At 35.7% G+C, this 23,491-nt stretch overlaps 1 protein-coding gene across 2 annotated transcripts in view; it reads left to right on the top strand.

Annotated features, from left to right (window-relative positions):
• LOC149794561 (uncharacterized) overlaps positions 1-10,235 on the top strand; it is a 30,701-nt gene extending 20,466 nt beyond the window's left edge. For both annotated transcript variants that reach the window (XM_089968835.1, XM_089968836.1), the window contains exons 7-11: positions 4,830-4,947; positions 5,989-6,072; positions 7,174-7,235; positions 8,651-8,695; positions 9,124-10,235. In XM_089968835.1, coding sequence (XP_089824961.1) covers positions 4,830-4,947; positions 5,989-6,072; positions 7,174-7,235; positions 8,651-8,695; positions 9,124-9,136 — 322 coding nt within the window. In that variant the 3' untranslated portion in view covers positions 9,137-10,235. The remainder of the gene's footprint in view (positions 1-4,829; positions 4,948-5,988; positions 6,073-7,173; positions 7,236-8,650; positions 8,696-9,123) is intronic.
• Positions 10,236-23,491: the final 13,256 nt, after the last annotated feature.

The raw sequence follows: 23,491 nt of genomic DNA on the forward strand, positions 1-23,491 counted from the left end.
CCAGACATAATTAAGTTACAATAGTCCAGTCTTGAAAGTACTAATGAACACACATGTGGTTTAGTGGCTTCAACTGAAAGATATTTGCGAATGGAGCTGATGCGTCGCAGCTCAAGATATGCAGCCTTACATATGTTCAAGACATGTTGGTGCAATGTGAGAGTACTGTCCAGAGTAACACCTAGGTTTCGTACTGACTGTATGAATTTAATATTGGTGTTGCTGATATTTATTGTTTGAGGTAAAGGATGTGAATGAGAACGTCTTTGTGTTGTGATCAGAATGGCCTCAGTTTTATCATCATTCATCTGCAGCTTGTTACATGTCATCCATGATTTCACATCAGAAATGCACTTCTCTACAGCTTGGACGGTAGCATGAACTTCAGTTGGGTGGCTAGAATTGAATATTTGGGTGTCGTCAGCGTACAATTGGTGAGACACTGGATGATGATCTATGACACATGAGAGTGGCTGAGCTTATATAATGAAGAGAACAGGTCCAATAACAGACCCCTGTGGAACACCACAACATAGATTAATTGGGCTGGAGTGTATTCCATTTGCAGACACAATTTGTGCCCTGTTGACCAAGTTGGACTTGAATCACACGAAGGCTGTATCATGAATGCCAAATACATGCTGGAGACGGTGAAGTAATATATCATGGTCTATTGTGTCAAATGCTGCAGACAAATCAAGGAGGGTGTGGACTGTAATCTTTCTGCTATCCAAAGCAGAAAGAATGGCATTAACTACTTTTATAAGAGTAGTTTCAGTACTGTGGCAAAGGGGATATGCAGATTGAACATTGCTAAAAAGACTGTTTGAATTCAGATGAGTAACAAGCTGGGATAGAAGAACCTTTTCTAAGATTTTTTATATGAATGGGAGGTTAGAAACTGGGCGGTAGTTCTTTAAATCGTTATGGTCTAGTGTTGGCTTCTTCAGCAGAGGCTTTAGAATGGCATTTTTGAAAAATGATGGGAATTCCCCGGATGAGAGAGAGAGAGGTATTAATAACATCAGTTAGTGAAGGCAATACTGGATCTAAGCACTCAAGCAGCAGTGATGTTGGAATTGGATCAAGTTCACATGACTTTGGTGCACTCTTCAACAGGATTGTACGTACGAAATCCATAGAGACAGGTTCACATACTGCTAATGGTTGCCGCTGAAATTCTGTATCCCAAAATTAAATGGTGACGACGAGTCAAATTGAAATTGTGTTGTCAAGCCTATTTCTAATGATTTGTACTTTGTCACGGAAGAAATTTTCGAACATGTCCGGAAGGTCGACTAGAGAGAAGGTAGTTGAAAGTGGTGTACATTTGTTCCTTGACATTAGCTTGTTAGTAATCTCGAAGAGCTCTTTGCAGCTGGAACTTTCCATGATCTTAGTAGTGTAGTGGGCTGATTTCGCTGTATGGACTATATTTGTGACATTCTTCTTAGCGGCTTCATATATTTGCTTATGAATAGTGATTCTGGTGGAAAGCCAAAGCCTCTCAGCTTTACAACGGTCTCTTTTAGCACTGAGAAGATGGTCCCTAACACGGCTATACCGTGGAGAACACTTTTGAATTGATACTCTGCACTTGGTAGCTGGGGCAAGTTTGTCGAGCAATGAACGCAGGCAATTATCGAGTTGTTCTGCTGTAGGAGGTAAGCAAGTTGTTAGGTTTGCTTGGATGTCCTGCATTAGTTTGGTTCTATTTATCATACAGAGGTTTCTCTTAGTAGCAGATAAAGGTGGAGGGTTATGGACTGATGCGTCAAGATAGCATATAATGCAGAGGTGATCTGATGCAAGTGTGTGGGATACCAGGGAGGACCGTAGAATATTACCATCAGGTCTATGTTTATGGGTGGGTTGGTTAACTGACTGTTTAAGGTTGAAAACATTAATGGAATCTAGGAGTTTTGATGTGTTTGGGTTTCCGGGACAGTCAAAGTTGAAATCTCCAAGAATAATCTGGTTGCTACCTATATAATTATTTTAAACGGCTGATGCCTTACCATACCTTAGTCTTGAATTGTATCTTTTCTGAAGAAATGTAATGTCTGTAATTTAAATATGCTTTTTTAAAAGTAATACATGAACATATAGATGGTCAGATTGACCTTTGCTTATTTATTGTATAATACGAAAGTTGATAATGTCTTCGTATCTTACACTGAAGCGAGATGAATGGTAATAACTAACAAGGTATATATTGATAAGACAGATTAGTTTAATATTTCTTCTATTTACTAAAAAGAGGCTGAAATATTTAAATGTTGTTGAGATGCACTATTACTGATTGGCACAAATGGGGTTCCAGTATAGTTTAATATTCACTACTGTAATAGTTGATCACCATAACTATGCTCACTCATTACACATACGCATTCTGCTACTATACAAACGTCTGTCAAGTACATGTATATCAAGGGTGAATATAGGACTTGACGATACTAATTATATGGAAAGAAGGAGCCAGTCTAAACATGGGGCTTTCTAAAACTGAGTATCAATGCGTTTGGAGGACAGTGATTATTTTATCGCGAAAGTACAATTTTAGTAAAAATAATCTTTTGAGATCTTATCCTTTTGGTAAATGAAAAAGAAAATACAGAAAATGCTTTATTGGTGGAATTTTGGTCCTTTTACCGATTTGACTTTATAACACTCGTTACTAAAATTAACACCTGATTCTTAGGATCATTTACGTGTTTTCAATTGCACATAGTAATTACCCATTTGTGATCATCTACATACGTTTGAAACACGTGTCTTCAATTGCACACATTAATTACCCATTTGAGATCATCTACATACGTTTAAAACACGTATCTTCAATTGCACACATTAATTACCCATTTGAGATCAACTACGTCAGCTAAAAACACGTTTTTTTAATTGCACACATTACTTATTCATTTGAGATCCTCTACGTAAGTGTTCAATTGCACACCAATCATTACCCTTTTGAGATTATTTTTATCACATAGTTTTATTTCAGTGGAGATTATTTAGATATAAAAAAGAACGAATAATTTTATTCATTCTAACAGACGATGCACCTTTCATTTTTTATGCGTAAAAATTAGTCCCAAACAAAGTTGAACTAGTATTAACGTTTAAAAGTAGATTATCCTCTTCTTACAAACTATAAATCAAAGAACTAGCATCCTTCCGAATAAACAAAACACTTTACACAGTCAAAATCATTTTTTGATACAGAATGTCCAATGCGCGTGATGTCGTATTGCTTAATGCAGTACCCGTTAGAGTACAGTTGCCTATCTATATTTATGTAACCTATAGTGACCTTTTCACAATCAAACATTAGATTGTTGCATTATTCGTATGAAAGAAGGTTTACTGGATGCAGAAATTCACATGTTTACTGTAATGTATTTGTGACCGGATATTTGCAGTATTTGATATGGAACATTAGACTACAGAATATGCAAACAAATTATGTCCAAATTCTTCTGTGAACAGAGGTGGGTTTATTTACTTCTGCAAGTTAACATTTAAACCACGCTTGTATATAGGATGGATTCCATGCAACAGGTATACCCCCCCCCCCCCAGGTCAGCCTCCACGCAAAAACCCCTCCATCAACTAAACAATACCCTTAGTTTTACGTGTTGCTGTTCTTATCTTGGGGTTTTATTTCAGCCATTTTGCATAGTATGATATTTTCTATATGACATAAGAAGTCCCTGTTGCGGTCAATTGGTCATATTCAGACAGACAAAACCTAGATTTTGTCCAATTCCTTTCGTGACTCGAATCGAAAAATTGCCGCCAAAATATTCATTGAATACCAAAAATTCCAGAGGACGGGGTTAAACAGTTTTCCCACGTTCGCATCCAATCAGTAAAGAGAATACTGCACAATAATTTCATGGGCTTATTTGGACCAATCAGAATCACCTAAAGTGATATGTTCAAGTATTATAATATAAAAAATATGAAACTGCATACTCTATAGGAAACTTGTACGGACTATGTGTTAAATAGATAGAACAAAATTCCACAAGGCATATGGTTTTTCCCAAACACAAGGATTGGTCTATGCTGAGAAGTTAAGGTTTAATCATTAGCATTCAGAAATTTAAAGTTATTAAATTTCGTAACTTCGTGGTATTTCCATAGGTTTGCTATTGGTACTGAATTGACTTTAACGTTACAGGGAAAATTTCATCAGCGACTTTGCTTGAGATGTCACCGACAAAACTCCCTTGTGACATTCACGGGTGTTCGTAATCTTTATAGTTCCTACACATACTTGTTTGAGACCGAAACAATGTCAATCCTGTTCTGTTATGGATATCGACTTATCTCGCCTGCGAAAAGAGGAATCCGTTCTTGTAAAAACAGTGGACTTCGTCATTGATAATCCAGTAAAAATATTGTAGGTTTTGACTGTTCTTTTAACTCGTGGAAATAAAACCTTTTTCTAAATATAAACATTACTTTCTTCAATAACAAAGCAAACCGGTTTAATGCGGGCAGCTTCAAACTTTATTATTTTTATTCTTATTCGAATTCACCTTAATGAAAGCGTCCCAAACTACACTGGCATATTTTTATAAGAGACTAATATGGATCAGGTTCAATTTCTAAAGAGCTGATTGGAAAGCTCAAACGGATGGCTGGATGGATGGATGCAGGCAGGCAGGCAGGTAGGTAGGTAGGTCAGTAGGTACACGTAGGTAGGTATGTAAGTGGATCGCCTATTTGTCACGAAGATACAACTGGTCGTAGTTCTATTTATCGACCGTACGTGAAATATTGAAAAACGTAATGATTGCTGTATCATTCATAATTTGAAGGGGTAGTGACTACGTGCCGGCTTCGTGTTGTCAAGGTGCAACAGCATCCAATCTTGGTTCTTACGTGGGCAGCACTCAGTGTGGGGCAGTCAACCCGCCAATCAACTTCTACACTGCAGTAAGTAGTTGGCAAAGTTTTGTCGTAGATTAGCTGATATTGTTCAGTTGTTTTTTTTTTTTTATAGGAGCGAATTCTTCAATTTGTGCTAATATGTAAGTGTGTGTGTGTGTGTCTTGAGGGTGGGTGGCTGGGTCAACAGTGGTCAATATTCTCTGGTTATCGCAAAATGGTGAAGCCTAGCTGAGGCTTGATATAGATAAATATCTTTCAGTTTGTTTTAGTTATGTTTTTAAAATGAACACTAATGACAGATATTCTAAATATGGAAAAAAATATGAAGAGAATTGTGTCACGTAGATATTCAGATACCATGTATGTGCTCTTTCTGTTTGAAATATCTAACTTTATTCTTCATAATTTGAACGGTTTTTAACAAAGGCTCGGAAAATAAAAAAATAATTAATTAATTTAATATACTGAAAAACTCCTTTATCTTCTTGGCACCAAGGTTGTGGAAAATCATAGTTTAGTATGTGCTTAAATTCTTATATGGGAAAGGAGACTATCGTTTTCCTGGAAGTAACATTGCTCGCTGAGTTTATAAATTCGTTGGTTGTAACCGCCTCGAAATCCATTTGTATACCACTAAAAACACTGATCACGCGTTACTTATACTCAGTCAAACACTTCCATTAGGTATTCAATGTCTTCAAAGCAATTACATCAATGACACAAAACAATGAGCCATTTGGAAGAGTTACACGTTTTATTCACTTTTTAGACATGAATAGTATATGATGATTAATGTATGCAGCCTAACGTGTACATTGTTTCTTCTCTCTTTCGACATTAATATACGCATGATGCATACGTCTAGCCTAAGTCGTAATTTATTGTCACCACTAAATACTCAATATAATTTATCGGCCTTACATAGATGAACAACACTATAGGTTGAGATGTCAATGACATTAATGGTACATGTCCCATGACTGCTATTAAGTTAACAGCATATACAAAACTAAATGTTAATTTTAAACAATGCAATAATAGCTACTGAAATATCTATACGGTTCCTTATTTTTAACACTTTTGTAGGGCTGCTTCAACTATATCAAAGAAACAGTTTCCTACAGCACCTACATTATAGGTGCTATGACGGGACTGATGCTGCTCTTCATGGTAAAAGCGAATAATCTATCCCTGAATCTCTCTATATATTTGCACAATTCATTATATGTACCTATTTACTTGCACTTGTTTGGATATCTTTATATCTATATATCTATTTTGTATTGATACATCTAGCTGTTGACTTGACTACTATCTCTAAAGTGGGAGCCAGCCGCATTCCTCGCAAATATTGCGTCCATGGACACTTGTACTTAGACCCGTGACTAATCCAGCAGCATCTAACGGAAAACTCTATAATTCACCTAAGTCTGGTTTTCAGCATCCATCCCAAACGACATCTGCAAAAAATGCAAATGATTCATTTTGGAACTTCAATTTAGGAAAGAGTGGGCTATTCCTTTTACTGAAAACTATGACTTCTATTTTTGCTGGGTTAAATCATACCAGTCCTGTATAGTTTCCAAATCGACATATACATATGTAATATTTTACATACTTAAAGAAGCGGAAGAAAGATACGTATGGTCGACGAGGGAGTAATCACACGTCTGCATAACATATGCTTGATTTCACCTGAGATAAAATATGAATAGTTTTGTTTGTTACCTTTATTTGCAATGCTAATTTCACTTTGCAGCCATAAACCCAATAAAATAAATGTGACAGCACAAAATGATAATTAACTGATTCTGCAAGGACAAGTTTTACTTAAAAGATAAACAATAACAAAAATCATTTTAACCATATACGATGCTGTAAAAACTTACATATATTAGTCTATTATTGCACCAATATTTGGATATTAAAATTTTCTTCAGGTACAAATATCTATATTTTTCTTATTACAAATCACATTATTATAAAAAAAATATTCCTTAATATAGTTCTTGTAAAATATCCCGTACAGCAGTGCTGTCCAACCCGCGGCCCGCGGGCTGATTTTAAATGGCCTGCCAAAACTCGAGCAGCTATATAGTCGTTGCTTTTTAGTTTTCTGCTGTGGCCCTCGGCTTCAAGAAAAACATTTTTCAGTGGCCCATGGTGTCAAAATGGTTGGACACCACTGCCGTACAGCCTGAAGTTAATATGAACGAATCGCCAAATTATGATAAAAGGCAAACCCTCCTTTATATCATTCGTATCAATTAGGTTCTGTTGCTGATCTCTCTCTGTGGACTGTGGAACGACCAGAAGAACCAAGTTGAGGCAATGTAAGTATATCATTAAACTTGCCGTAATGAAAAGAAAAGAAAATAAAGCAAAATATTGAAAGATACACAAATAACATGTTGTGTTTCTGAGCGCGAGGAAACGAAACGAATGTAACATGCGAAAATTGAAATTTTATCAGTATATTGTAACATTTACTGACAATATCGGATAAGAGGCAATGCTAAATCATGATGTTGACCATGACGGTTTTGATACGTTACAGTCAAAATCTGTCTTTAGAATAAGCATGTATATGTTAGAAGAATGGATATAATGTTATGTTGATAGTTTTATATTTATTTGTTGTATTTTAATAGAATTACTAATGAACTTACGAGTAACTTTCAAGTCATCGTACAAACACAGTAACAAAATCAAACTAATTTGCAAAACACAGGAAACCGCTCGGGGGGCCTAGTGGTTAAAGCGTTCGCCTCGGATGCGGGAGGTCGTGGATTCGATCCCCGTCCGAGTCATACCAAAGACTTAGAAAAATGGTACTAACAGCTTCCTCGCTTGGCGCTCAGCATTAAGAGGTTAGTGTTAGGACTGGTCGGCCTGGTGTCAGGATAATGTGACTGGGTGGGACATCATGCTACATATCTGCGGCATGATGCTCCAGTGCTAGACATCACTATAAACTGCCACATTGCAGACATCGTAGCGATATGGCTGAAAAATTGTTAAAGCTACGTTAATAATCCAAATCACGTCACATCACAGACACAGGAAAACCACAGTAATAAAATCCAACTACTTTTCAAAACACAGGAAAACCACGGTAATAAATTTAAATGATTTTCAAAACCCAGGAAAAGCACAGCAACGAACATTAAACAATTTTCTGACTTCGCAAACCAATCGTAGTAATGTCCTACCAATTTCCAGACAGCATAAAACCAAAGCTAAATGTTCCATCTAACTTTCAAGATATATGAAATCACATTAAAAAGTCCCAACCAATTTTTAAGACACATGAAACCACATCAATCATGTCCAGCTAATGTACATTGCATGATTGAGATCCCACCAAGAAAAGACAATATAAAACAAGACCAGCAAGAATGAGCTTTTGTAAAAAAAGAGGTTTACAATAACAAAAACACACAATCAGGATAATTTTTGTTTAAACGAAAGGATTATTTACCAAACGATCAAAATACTTTCGTTTGACTACGTTTGACTTAATTTAATAACGCATTTACAATTTCAATTACACAAAGTCAATGTTTGGATAATTACTGTTGACTGGGGACGGTATATTTTTTCTTGCAATATTATGCACAGTATTTTCACGTAGTTTAAAATGTATCATATATTCATCTGCAATAACTTAATTCCATCTTTTACTTTTTTCAATTAAAATTTTGCATACATTACCTAACTACATCTGATATGTTTCTTTATATTCCAGAACGAACTCTACGCCCCCTCCATCATACAAGTCAGGTGCAACTCGGTAAGCAAATTCGAAACTAATTTGGAAAAAGTAAACAAATGATAATAAACTAATTATTTAAAAAATAGTTACCAGACTTAAATGATTTTTAATGGCAGACTTTCATATGAAAGAAAAGACATAAAAAGAAATGTTATGTTATAGGTCGATGGCTTTTTCTCAGCATAGATACTGAACATGTGAAACACCGCTCCTTATGAATCATTAAATTGTAAATGCGGCACACTGATGTAATAGACATATATGCAGCAAGGATAATTAGATAGATAGGTAGATATATACTGACATATACTTGATTTTAAAACCAAGATACGCTTCAGAAAGTACAGTATATATTCAATTTATTATCACCCTATGCAATAAAAAACACTGAATAAAATTTGTAAGACTTAGATATATCATTTTGTTTTATATCTCTTTATTTACAGACGAAGGATATGAAGAATTTCATTCTACACGACATCCAATACTGGCAACAAGCAGATTAAACTCATGAAGCAAACACCATTTATATTCATTGTGCTTGACAATCATTATTTGCATTCAAAGGCACGAACTCATTTCAGGACAAACCTCCAGTGGAAGCGATGCACAAACTTTTTTTTTTGTGTTTGTATTGGATTTTGTATATAAATGTACTGTGGAATGAGATAACCAGTTATATAATCACAACATTGATTACTTAGCACGTTTTGAAAAACTGTTGTATCACAAGGTTTGTTTGCTTGCACATGTATCTAATTCTCAAACTTTATTTGACTGTCACTTCCACTACTGAAACAGTATTCAGCTATTCCGTAATTTTATGTAGTAAGTTGCATATGCATCAACTATTATGCTGTCTGCCACAAAGAGATGAAAATTATTTATGAAAATGTGAAACGTAACTTCCTTATTATGTAGGCATTAATTTGCTGTCTACACAGGTCTACTGATAAAAGATGCAACATGATAGGCATTGTGTAATCATGGGAACCAGTGTTCATTCTAGTAAATGTATTCTTTAGCATTGTACACTAGCAATGAAAAGGTTTTCAGTGACAAATATACATGATAAACTTCATTATAGATCAAAGAAGCTTTCTTATTTTGAATACATTGGATGTTCATAAGAGCATTTTGTGATTAAAATATTTGTTATACAAATCATCACGTGGGATAGGGAAATCTCACTAGAGGGGGTAATACTTAATTGACACGAACGAGATGTTATCAATCCCTGCCAATGAATTATAATCCTGAGGACATGATTTCCTTCCCGCAACAGTACAAAACATAAATTCATTTCATATTCCACATTAATTTCTGTCAACGAAGCCATGACATTGTCCTTACGTAACGTTCCTTAAATAACATTTCTGTAAAGTTTAGTAGGGCTTCAAACATTCTAGAAAGAAAATTTACAATTTTACTGCATTTGCCGCTTCCAAAATCAACCCAAACGTTCAGTGATTTGAAGATACGTAGTTCGAATGTCCTCAGCGGCCGAGGGAATAATTGAAGCTTGTAGTTGTTTGAAAATAAAACTGTCATCACTGTTTTCAGAACTAAGATGTTGTATTTAACCCAAGCTTGCAAGTAAGAAGAATACACATAAACTTTCCGAAGGAGTTTGACATATTAATCAATTCCTAAAAGTGTCTAGAAATAGACTCAACCACAAAAAGTAATGAATTTGAACATTACACCACGAGTTGAAAGAATGTCAGATTTACAGTAAAAAATTTGCCTCTTCTTGGGATGCATGTCGTTTAGTTTCTGAGCTATTTGAGGATTTTAGTTTATATAGACTGTAAATGTCTCCATCGTCAATTCTTGCTCCATAGAAAATAACTCATACGTCTGCTTCTTGTAGCTGTTCTCGGAGACGATGGGACCTCACGAAGTAGTACATGTTGATGTAAATGTATGCTGTAGTTGAGTTACAATCTTCGATCAATTCTCGAAAACAGATATTATTTGGAAACGTTGTAGGAGTTTTTGAGTATCGCAGAAAGCTCTTGTCTCAGTCGATGTCTTAGAAGACAGAATATGTCATATTTTTGAGTGTCATTTATTGTGCAGTATGTGTTCAAGTTATCAAGGCCCTATTACCAGTTATATACACTTAAAGGGGCAAGGAAAAACACGATATTTTATCTTTTGTACCAGTGTTCTCATGAAACTTGTCTTTGGTATTGTTTTATTTCATTTGATAGGAGATCTTATTAGATTGAATAGGTGACGCAAACCCGCTTGTCATGCAGTCTTGGAATTTTATCAGCTATTGCTGCAGCCAGAAGGATTACTTTTATTGCAATAATCTTCAGAAAGAGTGGGATTTGCATAGGGGGTAAGTCATCACAGGGCATATTCGAGTATCTTGCATAGGGGGTAAGTCATCACAGGGCATTTTCGAGTATCTTGTTGTTCTTGTAGATCATATAAGACATGAACCTATAATGTGTGTCTCGTTTCTATTACGTTTATTATTACCCCTTTCTCCTTCGTCGACGGAGTACTCAATGAATCCTATTGATATCTATCATTATAGCAGATGGCTGTTTCATCCTCAGATGTTATTTTCTCCTATTTTTGCTAATGTTCGTAGCAGTGAATTCATACTTTTACATAGTGAAGTCTCCTAATCTATTTTACAGCAGGAGCAAACGCATGAATTTACCAAACATCAGCTATGTGTCCTCAAAACAATCGAAGAGTAATAGGTCACCATGTTGAACCAAGCATCTGATTAGATGAGCACAACACAGAGAGTGAAGTTAATTGTCATATCGAAACCCATTCTATGTAAGAAGGGGCACAACCTACTTCATAAGCAGGACTCTAATTGTGTTGCTCCATTGACAACTATAGGATCACTCGTTCTTGCTATCTCTACAAGTTCTAGTGTTTTAGTGTGTTCAAAATATCCTTGATAGTGGATACCTATTGTTATAGAATCGTCAGCCCAGCATATTTCATAACAACGTACGAAGTTACCACATTGTCATGATAAGGCTTGCACAAATATCATTAGTCAGCTGACCGGAGTCACGAGTCAGCGGGCCATACATCCGAGTTTTATTTATTTTTCCGTGCCTCTCAAGTTGGTTTTGTTTTTCTTCGTTGCATCCCTTGTTCTGCAGGGTAAGAAACCATGACGAACCCATAATTGTGTCGTTCCAACAATCTACCAAAATAGTTGATTATGCCTCATATGGATGAATTTTATTGTCATCGTTTTCTTTGCTTCTGACAGACAGTAATCTCTGAAAAAGTAGATTATCTCGTTCATTTGTTCCTCTTCCTTCGACAAAAATATTATCTCAGAAGTCCGATGTGATTCAGGTTTTGCGTTGAGTTTACGGATTTTCAAATTCAATTTTAAGAAAATATTTACTTGTCCCTCAGTGAATATTTAGACATTAACCCTCTAATTTAAACTTCCATTTACAAAATATGTCATTTCCAGTCTAAATATAAGGAAAAATATTTTTAAAAATTTAAACGTTGTAACAGCTGTCAGACTCGTAAGTCAAAATAGACAATGAAAATTTGTTTCCTTTGATTCCTAAAATAAATTGTCCCCTTCCATAAATCCATGTTAAGGTCATACAAGAGGGAAATGATGTTCCGCATCTGTGTTCCGACTTGAACAGTTCTATATCTCAGGAATGAGAAATATTCCGTTCCGGATTGATACCATAATGTAATTATGAAACAATTATATAACTGGAGTATTTCGAGTTTTTCTGTTTGATTCTTTCCACGAAAGTTTGAGTCTTGTGTGAACTTATTGGCACAAACTGTCAGAGTACGTTTTCGCCCTTGTCTGACTTTGAACGATCCATATTTCTCAAAAGGGGTTTTAATTGCACATTAGTACATGATATGAGTTATCCCCCACTAAAATAAAGTATCAGAAGATAAATAAATTATGTCATATAAATGGGATTGGTCACCATTGAGTGTTATCGAACGTTTCTATTTCAGTTTATATATATATATATATATATATATATATATATATATATATATATATATATATATATATATATATATATATATATATATATATATTAGTTATTTATAATGCGCTAGGCAGTTATTATGCTGTCGATTTTTACAAATACTATAGTCTGTCTTTGATGAGCTTACAAGTATCATGTTTATATCTTACACTATTAGCTGCATTTCGATGTTCCATCCGTTTAAGTATAGTACCACATTCTCTGTGTGGAGATATTTCCATCCGTTTAATTGTAGTACCACACTCTCTGTGTAGAGATGTTCCATCCATTTAATTTTAGTACCACACTCTCTGTCTGGAGATAGTTCCGTTGGTTTAATTTTAGTACCACACTCTCTATGTGGAGATATTTCCTTCCGTTTAATTTTAGTACCACACTCTCTGTGTGGAGATATTTCCATCCGTTTAATTTTAGTACCACACTCTCTGTGTGGAGATAGTTCCATCCGTTTAATTTTAGTATCACACTCTCTGTGTGGAGATAGTTCCATTGGTTTAATTTTAGTATCACACTCTCTATGTAGAGATATTTCCATCCGTTTAATTTTAGTACCACACTCTCTGTGTGGAGATAGTTCCATCCGTTTAATTTTAGTACCACACACTCTGTGTGGAGATAGTTCCATCCGTTTAAGTTTAGTACCACATTCTCTGTGTGGAGATAGTTTCATCCGTTTAATTTTAGTACCACACTCTCTGTGTGGAGATAGGTCCATCCGTTTAATTTTAGAACCACACTCTCTGTGTGGAGATAGTTCCATCCGTTTAAGTTTAGTACCACACTCTCTGTGTGGAGATAGGTCCATCCGTTTAATTTTAGTACCACACTCTTTGTGTGGAGATAGTTCCATCCGTTTACGTTTAGTACCACACTCTCTGTGTGGAGATAGTTCCATCCGTTTAATTTTAGTACCAATTTTATACATTTTGATACAAAGTACCGTCATGATAAACTCCTATACTATCGAGTAATGCCTTTACCCAATGTTATGTCAGGAATACATAGCACTCATATCACAATAACATGTAAATGCAGAACATGATTCTCGGCATTGTGATTGCGTGTTATTTTCCATATATGAATAAATAAATCTATTACACTCTTTTTAACATGGCGGTTTTAATTTGCTAAGGGCATAATTGTATATCGATGTGGTCGTGCTAACGCATGTACTCATCTTACATTAAATATTATTTTTTTTTTAAAACTGTAATACTTATATAGTTTAAACGAAGTCTATTCAAGTGTAATTAGTGAATGCTTTGCACAGTAACTGTCACCAGGAAACTTGTAGATGAAAGTGTTATCGGTATGGACTTTTACAATGATGGACATGTACTAAGCTGAGCGAAGAAATATGCATACGATGTCTAATTGCCACAATATAGGGTATTACGACTTATATTTTCTACATGCACAGCTTTCACTGTGACATCACAGCGCGCAACATTCAATCCGCTTTGTACTGGATCACACCTTTAGGTTAACATCGTCAAAAAATTTCCTTATTCTTTTTAACATTTAGTTTTGCAGTATGTGTAAATAATGGCCTTTCAAAGGAATATGCAAGCAGAAGGATCCAAATAAAGTAAATAATTGCAATTTAAAGATATGTGCTATCAAATGAAAAAAAAAACAAAAACAAACAACTGAAATAATCGGTACTGAACGCATACATGACCTGCATGTCTTCACAATAATCATTGACATACCATTTTTATGAAAATCTGAACGTTAAATAAGTAACGAAAACGTTACAGTATAATGATTTTTGAGCAGTTTAAGGCAACGACCTATTTCCTTTTTCAGAAACTGAAATATCATTACTAGTAATATAAAATAATTTACAGAAGTAAGATGGAACCGATTAAAGCTCGTGGACGCGCCTCTACCACTCCCCAGCTTCTCGCGCCGGGCCTCTGTCAGCCCATACCTACTGGTGACGTTATTAAAGTGTCCCATCAACCGCCGTGCGACGCAGTTAAGATCATAGTACATAAGAGGGCCCAATTAGAAATTTTTTATATTCCTTCATTGCATAAAGACTGTATATAACAGCCACCGTCAACGGATAGGCTTTCCCATAGTAAGGCCCATCAATACCTGTAAGGAAAGCTTATTTCATGAGTGACAAGGACCTTTCTGCAGCACTTACTTAGGTGATAACCTTGACGTAGATAATCTCTGCCAGTGGAAATGGCTGCAAGATTTGTAGCTGTACGCATGTCCGTTACCTGGTTATTAAAATCACCCTTCCACCACGCACCACGGAACCTTCTGCAAGGTTAATATCCACGAGCCAAAAGAAATCGTCGACGCGATACGTGCTGTTTACTTTTTCGACTCCACTGACCTCAAATTTCATTTCGGGCATCGAGACCACTGGCTTCACGGGCTCCTCTGGCTCAATCCCGCAAAGGAAGCCATATTCTTGCCCGATTTCCTCTGCTGCTCCGCTTTGCTGCAGGGACTGCCTTTAGTTGGTCAAATCGTAGCTGAAATACAGCGCTAAGCTGCTTTCCTGCTAGGCGTACAGTCTCCCGTAAATTCTTGATACTCATCATTAACAATCCGTGCCTGTTTTGCATAGAACACTTGTTTCTTTTGCAGGAGATTTTCATTACACATTTGTTATGGTATGAGTTTGTATCATATAAGTTAAGAAATGTCTTTGCCCATGGAGAGAGAGAGAGAGAGAGAGAGAGAGAGAGAGAGAAGAAGAAGAAGAAGGAATTCAGGCTCTCTAACAAGGGTGTCACCAATAACCGTGGAGATACGACTACATCTTGGGGAATGATGTACAGAATCGCTGTAAGGAAAAGACAGAGCTGTTCTGACTCGAGCAAGGAACTTTTATTGATATATATATAATGCTAAATTCTAAAGATACATTTATAAAGCCTTTATATTTAAAATACAAGAAATACATATAAACTTACACTTTCCCATCCTGCTTACCAGTTTCATTGTATAATATCTGCCTTTTAGAATGTAACACAGATAGTTAAATCTCGATTAACTTCATGATATCCAGTGAGTATAAAATTCAATAGTTTTGATTAAGGCAACAATCATTTTGAAGAAATGTTTCGTGCTAAATTTAAATAGGATACTAATTTGGAATAGGTTAATAAACATTACTCAATATTACTTAAAGAATCTTTTATTTCCAAATTAAATCTAAACGTGAAGTTGGTAGCGAATTCATCTTTCCAATAATACATACCACAAATACAATTAAACATTCCATTATATTATAATATAAAATATAAAGAACTCACAGAAATGTTGGAAAATATGAACTTTACCGTTAAAGTCTCAAATATTAAATAGTACACATTCTTTAAAGAAGTTTGTGAACGCAGACGATTCTTACCTGTAAGGAAAAGACAGCTGTTCTGACTCGAGCAAGGAACTAATTCTTCGTAAGCCTGCTTCGCTATTTATACAGTTTTTTTCGTACGCTCAGTCTAGTGAGAACACGCCCTTTGAACTTTTCCATGGCGATATGTGAACCATCTGCGTAACGCATCCATTATTGATATAATAATTTGTCTGTTCCGCAGCTTCCCCCCAAATATAAATTGTTGACATTTGGTTACGAGCGAAAAGTATTTTGTGCTGACAATTGTTGATATTTAGTTACGAGCAAAATGTATTGTATGGGTTTCTGCACCTGCTTGTAAAGTGCGATCTTTATAAAAAAGCATACAGTTATATTACACAAATATATAAATGTTATCTCAATATATTTTAGTGGAAAAGTTCTGTCCTAATACATTGCATACCGGGATGGGTAGGTGGGGGCAGAAACAACTCTGGGTTGGTACTTTCGGGGGTAATCCTCACATCTCTAATGATGTTATGTTATTTCCCACCATACCAAACACCGCGCCGGTGGCCTAGTGGTTAGAGTGTCCGCTTCGGATGCAGGAGTTCGTGGGTTCGATCCCCGGCCGAGTCATACCAAAGACTTACAAAAATGGTACTAAGAGCTGAGTCGCTTGACGCTCAGCATTAAGGGGTTAGTGTTAGGACTGGTTGGCCTGGTGTCATGATAATACGACTGGGTGGGATGTCATGCTACATGTTTTCGGCATGATGCCCCAGTGCTAGACACCACTATAAACTGTCACACTGCAGACATCGTAGTGATATGACTGAAAAATTGTTAAAGCTACGCTAAAAATCCAAATCACACACACACACACACACACACACACACACACACACACCACCCCAATCTGCCTTCTATGATGTCTTATGTCTATAGGACCGTCTTTTCAGCTGAAGTACTATAACACGGTGGTCAACAAGGATGCTATAACATCCATTTATAACCTGCACGCTGTTCATTTCAAACCAGCTGGAGATCATATTAAATAGTTTAATGAAAACCCAAAGACACTACGAGAAGTAGCAAAACAAGATTACATAGATGGTCACCATGACAATCAAATTAGAGGCTTGATTAGGGCGACTTTTATTTCAAACCAGCTAGACATTATAAAAAGTCATACTGGCTGTCGAAGAGAAAATATTTCCATTTAAAAACAAGAAGGTATCATATTTTGTCTGAGTGACTCGCATTCATATGATCATCAAATCATGACCAGGTGCACTTAAAATCTTTTCAGGATGGAATCAATAGGTTGTCCATCTGCATATATCCAGTTCAAATCAGGGCAGATTTAGGGCCGTATACTCAGGCTTACAACATGCAAAAAAGATACGTTACCACTGAAAACTGGGTTTGTGTTAGATGTGTAAAAAAACGGTAGCTTCCATAAATTTTTACATTTGATTTCGGGTCTTTTTGCTTTTTGCAATTGGCTATCCATCGGATACGCAACCAATTCAATGCATATGTAAGGCCATATTAAATGTCAGATCGGCACTGTTTTTATTTAATTCCATCTGAACAACATCAAACGTCTTTAAACGCAAACATAGTTTCAATATGGCCATTCGTTAATGAGGATGTTAAAACGGCCACTGTTGACACTACATTGGCCACCATGATAGTCATTATGTATCTCAATCAATATGGCCACCATGATAGTCATTATGGATCTCAAATCAGCATGCTTTAATGAGCAGTGATAACAAACCTTTAATATGCGCCTGACTGGCAAGAGTTTCTTTTAGGATCAACTATGCATTGAAAATAAATTCTTTCCACGAATACCATATGTCGATATACCCATCCATACCGGAGAGATAGCGATAGTAATGTTTCCAAGGTAGCCACCCTGGCGACCATCCATGATCATCTTGAGATCAGTAAAAGTGTTCTACGGAGATCCCCAAGTCGATATAAATAAACGTTTAAATAGGAATAATGATAGCAGAGTTGTTATTACGGCTGTCATGGTGACCGTATTATTTTTCTAAGCCGCTCAGGTTTTACTTAAAACCAACTAGACCTTGCGATAAATGATTGAGAAAAGTGCGATGACAATCCCATAATTTGCTTAGCAGGAATATAATTAAAAAATCTTCTGTTAACGGATAGCCGACGGACGCGAGACAGAAGACAGAAAACGGTCCGTAGAATAAGCTCTTCTGGTAAATAACCAGCAAAAACCGTTTTAGGTTCAATGTTACTATTGTGCATTCGTCCTTTGGTAAACAAAGAAAAATGTTTCTGGTAATCATTTTCGTTCAATAGGAAATCGTCATTCCTTTGAATGCCGTGTTTGATATTCCATCACACATTGGCTAGTTTCAGAACTAATACAATAATTAGTAGAATGCGAACTTAAAATCAAATTTGACTCTCATAATACGATATGACATACAACAACATACAGTTGTTTCGTAGTTAGTTTTTAGCAGACCCAAGAAATGGCCAAGAAGTTGTTTCGAGGTCAGAGCAAGATGAATTCATAACACAATATTTTAAAAATTCGCAAGAACTTCAGTAAGCTTCTCATCAACAATATCTTTTATTGAAAACAAGATACAGCTAGTGTTATGGCATGATGGACTTGACAGTACATCACTAAACTAAATTATTTCGATATACTCCATATCGCTGTTACACAGAATGTTGTTAAAGAAATGTAAAATAATTCAAAATTCATAGTGTCGCTTCTTTATATGTCTGTATGTCTTTCTGGCTGTATGTATGTATGTATGTATGTATGGTTCCAAGATAGTGTTTATTGCAAACAATGCATTTTGGATCAGCTAGAAACAATTCTAACATACTGTTGTATTTCCAAAACAAGTAGACCTTTCAGGTGGCCTAAGTGGTTAGAGAGGCTCCTCGGATACGGAGATCTAGGGTTCGAACTCTATCGAATCATACGAAATACTTATGGTACTATCAGGTGCCTTGCTTGGCGTTCAGCATTAAGAGGTTAGTGTTAGGACTGGTCGTCAGGATAACGTGACATTAGTGGGACATAATACAACATGTCTGCAGCATGATAAGCAGAGTGCTAGACATCACGATTTCATAGTGATATGGCTAAAACTGATAAAGCTACGTTAAAAATATGTACACAGGGCTAAAAAAATAACACTTTCTAAGACAAAAATGTTTAAGATGATTGACATATGTGTAAAATTAATTTCATATGATGATATTCAAAGGAGATAATGGCAGAAAATGATGACAGAAGTCCTATGTATCTATATCCTATGTCATAGGTGCAGGAAAAGATCAAAGCATTTGGATCGAAAGGTTTGGTAGTTTTAATATATTTTGTACTGCCAAACTTATAATCAGATTGTTTCTGTCTTGAATTTGGAATTTTACATTTTTGAAAGAGTTCGTTGGAAAGCTTATGTGTGTATGTATGTAATGTATGTATGTATGTAAATCCAGAAAGTATATTGTCGCCAACATCATTGTCAGATAGAGAAAATATTAGTGCCAACCCAGATTAGTCAATCCTTGATCAATGACCAGGACACTTCATGAATGGAGATGATAGATAAAAAATTAGATGCCATGTCCAAAGCTGTAGAAAAAATAGGCATAAAAATGTTACTTAATCTGGCTGAACATTTCCCTTGAAAAGGAAAAAGAAGAATTAAAACAGAACATTTCAGAAGAGACAGTGTAGCTGAGGAATGATTTGTTAACTTTACGTGGATAAATTTATGAAGCTAGGCAGGTGAGTACGTTCCTAACAGAAAGGATAAGCTTGAGATAGAAAATAAAATAATCAAGAATAATACAATGGAATATGTGTTACGAACGGTTAACTGAGGAATTAAGTAGATGACTTGGATCAGTACACCCGGAATGAGAAGATCAATCTGTGTGGGATAGATGACTCGAATAAGGTTAAAACTCCCTAAAAATAAGGAGACGGTCATATAATTGCATAAAGATGAACTCAACAACAGTATTGGACCACAAAATAACAGTACAGGACACCGATTGATGAAAATGAGAATTGCAAATTCATGAGGCATATTGTCAAATTGGAGATACTACAGACAAGGAAGACGTTGAAGGGATCCGGAATTATATGGGAAATAAGCCATTACCAAACCACCTATTCAGCTCATGAAGAAAGCCAGTAAAATAACATCCGTGGAATGCACATGGACATGTGATGGCATGGTGTTCCCAAAATTGCAAATGATAGAAAAGTGGGAGTTACCACTGCACCTGATTTAGCCACTCTGGAACAAAGAAACATCACTGCAATTATTTCGAAAAGATGCTAAATTACAAGTAGTTATAATTAATATGTAAAGCTGATTCTACTTTGGTGAGAAATTGGATGTTTCGTGGGAAATTGGATATTCAGTGCCTATTGAGCTTCGTGGAAACGTAAGGGAGATAACTTTATATTGAAGTTAGATATGACGTACTAGAGATACATGGACTGGTAAATACATGATGTAATAATCCAAATGGTTCCTGCTTCACACCTAACTTAGACGGATAAAATAATCGGTTTGAGGAAGTTCAAGTAACTGATGAAACAGTTTTAAGGGCATATCAGCACCAGCTATTTTGGCTAGATAAACTCAGGGTCAGCAGTACAATAAACCTGTCTGTTCTATCGTTGAGTACATTATATAAGGTTTAAAATGTAATGTTGCAAGTTGATAATAATTTGCTGTACAATATACAATACTTAGGAAAGAGTTAATGGCATTGGAGTACCAAAATAATAAATCAGATTATTATTTTTCCTTTATTTATTTATCCTTGCTAAAACCACGAATGTCCATCCTTTAGTCCTGAGATATGAATGAGATTTCCTGGGGAGTTTTTTTTTCTGGGTTCTGCGACAACTGAAGCTAAATCTATGGCAGCTTTACACCAAGGCACTTGAAGAAGCTATATAGCTTTTATAACAAACCAGATTCTGCGGTTTTACAGCCAAATAATATTCCGATGATAATGGCTTTATCTCTGTCAAGAAATTTCAATTGATGGAGAAAAATTGCAACCGTTTCCTTGGGGTTCTCTATGTTTTGTTTAAAGAACTCATTCTCTTTTGTTTGAGTTATCTCTATATTTTCTTTATATGGGACTTTTATTTCTCCACACCAGTAAATTCCATTTTGTTCTGGAAGAGTACATTTATGGATGGTTTGAAAACTGTCCTTGTAACTCTAGGCCTGATTCAACCCGATATGTACTAGTTGTATAATTTTCACACCTGAAGGGAGCTTCTTCCTACACTACAAAAATCAAATAAACAGTGAAAAACGATGATAACAAAACAATTCATTCTTTGGTATATTCTTGTAATTCTAGTTTCTGTTACATTCATACGCCTTTACTAAAACATCACAAGGTTGTATACAAAAAGCGTCAGACCGGGAACTTAGTAAACATCACTCACCATCTTTATCTCCTCCATCAAGTTCAGAAGAAGCGTCTGGTTTATTCAAATTGATTCCTACTCTTTCATCTGTTATGCATAACTTGCATAGCATTAGGTGTTCAAACCTTCACATTTGTGAATGATCTTACCAATGACGGCACATACAGAACACAAGAATCTTTGCACGTGGCGACGCAACAAAATTAGTCTATACCACTGACTAAATATTGGGTATAAGGGATAATAATAAACAGAAAGAATTAAATAAGTTTACACGACTTCGTTATTGATGAATTTCATTCAAATTAGAGAGTGATGACTTGAATTTTCTATAACTGGAAGTGTACCACATTCCCCCCCCCCCCCCCCCCCCCCGCGAATCTGTGTAAAGTGCATGCCAGTTCAACTAACAGTGTGCACATTGCACCCACGTCCTTGGGACACAATGGTACAGCGCCATATAAATGTATGATGGAGCTCGGTAAAACTGGGTCAGGTCCGAATTTCCCTACGCTGCAATACACCTAACCCAAAACGGGCCATAACTACTAAAATTAGCTATATTCCAACCAACAAGCATTGGAATGATAATAAAAGCATTCATTGGGTAGATATACTTGGAAAGCTCAGTAAAACTGGGTTGAGTTCTCGGTAAACTCGGATAAATTTGGTAAGGATGCTAATGGAGGATTTGGCGAGCAAGCTAAAGACCCTGAAATAAACCAATCGTTGTATGTACAAACAACATTATATGCGTACCGAACTGCATTGCATTTGGAGTACGTGTGCCTCAAACATGACTGGACAAGTTCACCGAACATGATAGTACCAATATCAGTACCCCATCTTCATGGACAAGCTACTAACATGAGCTTATGCATATCAACGGAGCAGCCGGGTGTTCAATTGGTAACTACTTCCATTTTCAGCCTCAATTTATGTATGCCATATCAAGACATGTCTGCCTTATTTGGAGACGAAAACAGATCGTAGCATATATGGCACGCATTGATAACGTATCATATAATATCCAAAAATGGCATAGCTAGCATTATTTGGAAAACGAATTACCACGAGAATCTCGCAGTATTTGTCATGGTGGACAAGATACAGTTAGCGTCGAAATTCCAATATAATTTATCTACTGTAGGTTTTATATCGTTATCATTATTAAACTCCCTGAAAGAAGCGACATTCGCTAAAGCCATATTTCTGTTTCTGAGTTTCATTTGCTCCGTTTTAAGGTATAGGATCAGATAGTAGCCTCAGCCACGTTGAGGCTATACAATCGTATCTACGAGCGCAATTTAAAATTTATCAGTGAAAACTAAAAACTATTTTTCCTTTAGATGACCATGAATATTAGTCTTGTTATCACCAGCCTTAATTTAAAAACTGAAAAATGAAAACTTTCCATAACAAGAAATATTTTTTATGTCTCAAAATTTCATCACTGACATATATGCTATGCGGCTTAAGGACAGCAAGTGAATGCATTTAAACATGGTGTTTATAATAATTTTACTTAAAAGTGACTACTGTGATGAAAAGAATGAATATATAATTACAATTTAAATTAATATTTAAATTATGCAGATACTAATTAGCAATCTAAATACAGGTTATCTTTACCTGTGCATTAATATAAGTTTAAGCCTTTAGTCATATATTTTGACAATAATATGCACTCCATAATATCATCACGGTTAGCATAACACATACATGCAAATTGTATCTTTCAGAAAGAATAATAGTTCCCAGAATAATTTTTACCCAAGAGTGAACGGAAACTATTATGACAAGTTACTCGTGGATTTGTAACATTATTACAAGAACTTCCAAAACCTCCTTTATTTGTAAGCACCTAAGTAAAAAACATTTTAAGTAAATTCCGTAATATAATGTCAACTAGTCTTATATTGTATATATTTACTATATTTAAACATTAAATGTGATTTATATTACAAATACTATGATATACT

The sequence above is a fragment of the Sinohyriopsis cumingii genome, chromosome 8, assembly GCF_028554795.1.
Source record: "Sinohyriopsis cumingii isolate HCF-2022 chromosome 8, ASM2855479v2, whole genome shotgun sequence".
NCBI classification, from domain to species: domain Eukaryota; kingdom Metazoa; phylum Mollusca; class Bivalvia; order Unionida; family Unionidae; genus Sinohyriopsis; species Sinohyriopsis cumingii.